A 6,940-nucleotide genomic window follows, 5' to 3' on the forward strand; every position below is an offset into this window, starting at 1 on the left:
CGAGAAAATGAAAAAAAAAAAATCAGTTGGATGGAATGTTTTGCCTGTCAGTTATAAGTATGAACTTTGCGCCAAGGTTGCATTTTGCATGAACCTTCCTTCTAAGTTAGTTTGATAAAATTCCGCTGGATGACAATAAGCAATAATGCTTGTATGCTTGTTAAATGAAAGTCATTATGGAAAAATTTCTCAATGAAATAACTAAAAGCTGGAAGAATTATTGATAAGAAGATCGTTGAGTAAATAAAAAAGGGCGGAGGTGACAAGTGGGCAGCGGTATTGTTTTGGAGATTGGCCGGTGCCCCGGTGGTTTTATCGTCGGCCGTTCGGAGGGCGATGTCACGTTTATCGTGTTGTTGGTTTTACGCGAAGGGGTCTAAGTCCAAGGGAGCATAGCCACGAGCGGCGGCCGCCTCGCCCATAAAATGCACAGATTGTCAAGGTGCGGAGGCCGGCTGCTCCTCGGCCTCCTCCACTTCGGGTTCGCCCTCTTCCTCGCCTTAGGACGTCTCATTCGGCCGTTGTTACGCCGGCCCGGCCTCCTCCACCTCCAGGAAGCCGCCTTCGGCAAAGTACCTTCGCATCTCGCCCTCATTTTGGGCCCCGAAGAGGCCTCCTACGATGACATGGTCAAGCTCATCGCTTGGTCTTTTCCCGTCGGCATCAAACACCTCAGCCTCTACGACCCGAAAAACGGTGAGTTACCTTTCTTCGAGTCGTTTTCAATCTCTTGCCTCCTTTTATCCCCTGTTTTAATCCGACCCCGGCACCCTCAAGGTTGTTGACTCAGTCGTTTCATTACTCCACCCATAACTCCACGTCAAGCTTCAACTGCATGTTTCAAACCTCTTATCAGAAATTTTTCTTACAAAAACAAAATTATAAGCTGTTTTCAATAATAATACAAGTTCAATAATACAAAATTCAATAATAGCACTTTGTTTACAAAAACACTGGCTCATTTCATTTGAACCAACTTCTCTTTAAGCTGTAGATTTCTTTTTAACCTGGCTAAAGAGCCTTTCAGAATTTTGATTAGCCTCTATATTGGCCCTGCGTTTTTATTGCGCAAGAACCAAGAAGCATTTGCGAAATGAACGTCTTGGGTTAACCATTTCCACAAGGCGAAACAAGAAGAGACAAGCACGCCATTATATCTACACGTACTGCAGTATTGGTATTTGCTTTCATGGTGTTACTTGATGGCGGCTCCAGACATGCGGGATTCACTGAATGCCAAGCAAAGGTTCATCGAATCTCGACAAGTGGGGATCGCCTCTCGGTTAGTCACTGAACAACAATATTCGGTGCTCGGCTTATTGTCAGTTTTCTTTTCTGCTTCAAACTGCACAAAAATTCAGGAAGTAGCCAAACTCAAAGAATACACACATTCGGGAATCAGCTGTAACAGAAGTATACACTTCTATTTATTGCTATTTATTTTGCATAATAAACGATTCCTAACTAGTATATTAGGATTGAAATAACGTCATAGCGATGATTCTGTTCATTAGGAATGGATTGGCCCAATATAATAGTCTTGGAGTTCCTTGATCTGTACTAAGCTGAACCAATAATTTGGTACGTTTCTCATCTAAATCACAAAAATTGGAATATGGGGTTCTGTAATTGATTTGTGGATGAATTTGTAACCGCTACACAAAACACCGCAGCTGCAGCAATGACAGTTTTACTGTTGTCCATCACGATTGGTAGTAAGTTGAGGACTCGCATGGCACTTGACGAACTGGGTGTTGGACAAACTGCATGTGTGTACATAGGCACACTATTTGGCTAATGCCAAGTCGAGCATCTCAAGACTTGGCATATGTTTGGCAGGAATCGGCATTCGGCAATACCGCATATCTTGAGCCACCTTTATGATAAAAAATAGAAAGAAAAACAAACAAAGAAAACACTGTATTTTCTTTCATGCAACATCTCTTTTTTTCTTATTATGATGACTTTTATCTTTAGCATCCCACAAAAATCGATAGCTCTGATGCAGTTGGATCAGTCAAATGCAGTCCTCCTGGTTCAATCTGAAGCTCGAAACACACGTGCATTTACACCGAGGGAAACAGGGAATGCGAAGTACATTGATGTGTGCTAAAAAACTGGCTGGCTCTTTCCAAAACACGTCCAATGGGACGAAAAAACAAAGAAAGTTTGAGCTCAAAAAGTCAATGTAGTAAGAGTTTAAGGTCCGATTAGTATGGCCAACTCTTCTTGCTTACTTTAACAGATTCTTCATTACTCTTCTGTCCTTGTGCACCTGGAACCAGCTCTTTATGGTTGTGATTTTACCCTTGGTGAAGCCAGTGTTTTGAGTGCACCTTAGATGTCAGAGTAGATGGCTATCTTCTTACTTACCCGTCTTTTGATCTTAGAAAAAATCCCCAATGCCAAAATTGCGGGGTCTGAAAACAGTGCCAAATTTTCCAAGAAACAATGGGATTTTTATACTCAATTTTAAATTCTGGCTCCAGTTTTATTTTTGCTTCAAATGAATAGAGTTAGCATTGACTGGTATACCTTTCTCCCATGCAGCTCTTTCTCAGATTTTAATTGATATTTCTTTCGAAAGTTATATTTATTAGTCATGCTGTCCATGGGCATGACTAATGTTACATCCTTTTTAACTTTTTCCCTAAGTTGTTAGGCAACAAGGATGTAGCTTAAAAAAGATAAAGTTCTTTTTCCTTTTCTGGACAACCCAACTTGAATATATCAAAACTGAAGCTAGGTCTTCTGTAGTCATCTTAGTCTGTCTATCCTTGTAGGTTGTCTATGTGCTAATTTGCCAGTTGAACCAGCAGAAAGAGGCAAATTCACTGATGATGCCTTTCCAAGTTTGCACCTGACCAAAATGGCCCATTAAAGTTGTTATCCCACACACTACAAACACCACGGCTATGAAATAACCTGTCGTGCGATTTATAAACTAAAATGTTGCATGCAGTAATGGCATCGCAATTCACAGAATGGACAGTTGGTGGTAAATCTCTTACATAAATTCATTGTGTTTTCAATATTGTAAGTAGATATTGAACCTTATCTCAAGTATTTGTGCACTTTCTAAATTATTAATAACAGTTTCAAAGGCCTATAAATCAGGTGGAAAAAAGCTTGACGGAACTGAGTGTTTTTTTTTCCTTTCAGTATTAATAGTATTGTTTAAGGTTTATTTCGGTTGTTTCAGGAATTGAGGCAGAAAAACTCTTCGAGAACGTGAGAAAGAGTGGAAGGCAATACATTCCAAAAATAAAATGGGGGAATTCCTTTAGTGAAGAGATAAAAAATCAATCTAAGAAGTCCATCAATGGTATGCCTGGTCATAATTTCAATTTAACTTTTGAATGAATATTAATAATTAAAGAATAAATTAAATATTTACAATCATTTTAAAAGATAAAATATTAATTTTTTGTTTATATTTATTAAATTGCCAAATTGAATAACAAGGTTTTGTTAAAGGATACAGGTGGAATCCAACTCTAACTGTTCATATCTACAAAAGAGAAGATGGATTGCCTAGGATTGTTGAGACTGCAAAAGAATTGTTCTCTGCAGGATGCATGTCCGTCGACAGAGAAATCCTCGGAATGAAACTACAAGGCTCACTTGCAGCCCCTGACCCCGATTTGGCAGTTATATGCGGTGACACGTTGTGTTATTATGCCTTTCCTCCTTGGCATCTCAGGATAACGCAAATGCTGTACGGTTTCTAAACTTATCTAACGCTTGCCTGTCCATCACATTATAATAATTTATAATGATTGATTTTTTTTCAGGACCCTTGAAACACATCACAACTTCACAGCCAATCAGTTTGTACAGCTTTTGAAAGATTACTGCAAGTGTGAGCAGAGGTATGGGAAATGATTTTTGTTTTTAACTGGAATTATCTATAAATATGTATAATAATAGATATTTATTTATGTAAATGGGAAGGTGAATAAATTGTTAAATCATTAATATTTTGTGTTTATTTTTTTATTCAAATGATTAATTCAAATCATTTATCTGAAATTTCAGTTTAAAATGCATTGGTCATTCCGAACAATTATCTTACGTCTGTCTTCAAGTGTAAGAAAATATTAAGATAGCATCACATGGTATATTTTTGGTGCTGTATCTCAATACAAAATCATAACAATGATTAAAAAACGTCTTCGCTCATTAGTTTAATGTTTAATTTGAATGCTTTAATTGGATTTAGCAAGCCTATTTCTGTATAATAAAGGTGTGAAATGTTCAATAGTACTTATTTCTACACAAATGAAAAAAAGAAGAAAAAAGGAACAAATTTGAACGTTGCATCTTCAGAAATTGTAACTGCACTTGATTATAGTTGTGTTCCACTTGTTCAAATCAAATGGGCGAGCCTTGTTTGACTTATCAATTGCTATTAAAATAAATTATCTTATTAATTTAATAATTACTATATTATTAAATTGAATTATCAACTGCTGCAATGCAGAAGCAATCAGTAAAACTGGTTTATTAGGGTAAAAATTTGTAGAGAAACCAGAAGCAGTGCATTCCCTCTTCCATGTTACGATTCATGCCCACTAATATCATTTTAATTTAACTCAAAAATACCAAACACATTTTTTGAGAACTAAAAATTCCCTTGTGAAACTTCTCAGTGGGTTCTGTGAGGCAATGAAACTAATTTTGTTGTTCATTTTTAGTCTGCCTATCCTAGTTTGTTCTGTCAATGTTTTTCTTCGTTATTTCAGGACAGTGTTGGCTCTAGGTGATCACAAAAATCAAACTACTTCGTTTGGATTAGCAGGAGTGGAAATCTTCATAAAGACAAAATGCTTGTAAAAAGTGATTTAGTGGAAGCATGTAAAAACCTCTAACATGGCTAAAAGAAACATTATCAATATAGACACTCAACAGTGTGAAGTGTATGAAAAAAGTCTAATATGTGCTACTGGATGTACGAGAAAGACCTGTCAGAGCAGTCATCAAAGATAGGCTAATCAGGAGATAAGATAAACTACAAGTTTATCATCCCACAGAATTCAACAAGAACAATAAAAAATTATCTTCACTGTTCAGTCTGGGAGATTTTTCCCCGTCTCTGAAAAACGTTGATAGACAAAATCAGTACAAAAGGGTAGAAAACTGTTGAATTGTTGGTTTATCACCGTGCAAACTACAGAAGGAAATTTCACAATTTATTAATATTAGTTATGGCTTATATAACAACCAAAAAAATGGTTTAAAAATAAAATCGATATTTTATGACTTTGAAATAATAAGTCTCAAATTTATCATAAACATTAGCTTCTTGCATGATCCAGAAAATGTGGTTTACTATATGTAATTCATTTTGGAAAAATTAATATTGAACAAATTTGAATTCCTAGTGTTAACACTAGTAAAATTTATAGTGATCTGCCAATTCTGCTGAGTGAGTCTTAAGTCATCATTGAGCAGGTATAAACATTGTTATCAGGAGAACCTAAGTTCTGACCAATCATTTCAAGGACAGTCAAAGGTCAACAAGAATCTTGTTGGAATTGAATATCGTTACGTACATATTATTTTTTTATAATTTTAGGATAGAATTATATTTATTTTTTCTTCATTGGACTTGAAAGCCAGTACAAAAACTAAATAAACATATATCCTATGGCAATCGTTTCTTCAGAGAATACAGAACATAAAACAATAGAACTAATTTATCATTATACAGTGCATGAACTGGGCTAAACTCTGACCTGACACCATTTGTAAAATACGGCAGACATACATAGCAATACAGGTATAAATATGTTAAAGAACTAAATATTTATGGGGCATCAGTGGCTGCAATGGTTTATACATTGCCATGGCACCCATCACTGAAAGGGAAAAGCCCCGGGTTCAAATCCAGCAGTCCTGCATTCAAACCCGACATACAATTAATTTTTTTTTCAAAACACACCAAGCATAGATACGACTCTGCTGTTGCAAACACTCGTTTAAAAAAATGTAGTTACAATTTTATTTCAATTTTTTATTATTTGTTATATTCCATTTAACTTTATTTTTGTGTTCTTTGATTTTTTCTCCTTTCACTTTTTATATGTGTAGTTATTTTATTTTTTATTGCTGTATTTTAGCAAATAATGTACGATACATATTTTTAGCCAAGATGGAGTGGGTGTAACCCATTTGAATGAGGAATATCAAGGTCTCTGGGGTGAGTGTGTGACATCTAGAGGGTAAAAGTAAGTATTAGCGACCAGACTTCCATTTTTGTTTGGGGTTGTGTTTATGTTCATTTATAGGGATGAATGTAATTTATTAGCATGAAAGGAAGGGGTTGTTTAACCTCACTCCGAGGAATATTGAGTACTGTAGGGTGAGTATGTGACATTTGGAGAGTAAAAGTAATTTATTAGCATGAAAGGAAGGGGTTGTTTAACCTCCGAGGAATATTGAGTATTCTGGGGTGAGTGTGTGATGTTTGGAAAGCAAAAGTAATTTATTAGCGAGAGAGGAGTGGGTTCAACCCTGCCTCGAGGAATATCAAGTACTCTAGGGTGAGTGTGATGTGTGGAGAGTAAAATAAGTTATTAGCGAGAATGGAGTGGATTCAACCCTGCCCCGAGGGGAACATTGAGTTCTCTGGGGGAGTAAATGTTACCAGTCTTGAATGTTTGTGGTGATGTATACATACGTATGCTTTATTCTGTAGTTAACAACCTGAAGTACAAATTACTGATAGCAATTTAAGACATTGATTTAGTTTCAATATAAAAGCAGAAAGTCAGTAACAGATTAAGACGTACAAATGGCTGCAGGATGAAATATGTCCATGAGTGGCTAGAAAGAGAAGTAAAAACATACAGAAGGTGATGACCTCAGCTGTTTGTCAGCCATTAAAATTTCATTATGCATGCTTTTTATTCATACAGAAATTCAGTTCTTAACAAAT

The 6,940-nt window shown here is 36.1% G+C and overlaps 1 protein-coding gene across 1 annotated transcript; it reads left to right on the top strand.

The window, feature by feature from the left end:
• Positions 1-282: 282 nt before the first annotated feature.
• LOC106662915 (dehydrodolichyl diphosphate synthase complex subunit NUS1) lies at positions 283-3,974 on the top strand. The gene is made up of 4 exons (XM_014387363.2): positions 283-696; positions 3,203-3,325; positions 3,478-3,718; positions 3,795-3,974. Exons 1-4 carry the CDS (start codon positions 426-428, stop codon positions 3,883-3,885), a joined length of 726 nt encoding a protein of 241 aa, XP_014242849.1. The 5' UTR covers positions 283-425; the 3' UTR covers positions 3,886-3,974.
• Positions 3,975-6,940: the final 2,966 nt, after the last annotated feature.

Source organism: Cimex lectularius, unplaced genomic scaffold (genome assembly GCF_000648675.2).
Source record: "Cimex lectularius strain Harlan isolate CLEC.00 unplaced genomic scaffold, Clec_2.1 scaffold84, whole genome shotgun sequence".
NCBI classification, from domain to species: Eukaryota; Metazoa; Arthropoda; class Insecta; order Hemiptera; family Cimicidae; genus Cimex; species Cimex lectularius.

Coding starts and splice junctions, on each gene's coding strand:
- LOC106662915 (XM_014387363.2), top strand. CDS start 426: ATGCACAGATTGTCAAGGTGCGGAGGCCGGCTGCTCCTCGGCCTCCTC. Junction 697..3,202: donor CCTCTACGACCCGAAAAACG/GTGAGTTACCTT, acceptor CGGTTGTTTCAG/GAATTGAGGCAGAAAAACTC. Junction 3,326..3,477: donor ATCTAAGAAGTCCATCAATG/GTATGCCTGGTC, acceptor GTTTTGTTAAAG/GATACAGGTGGAATCCAACT.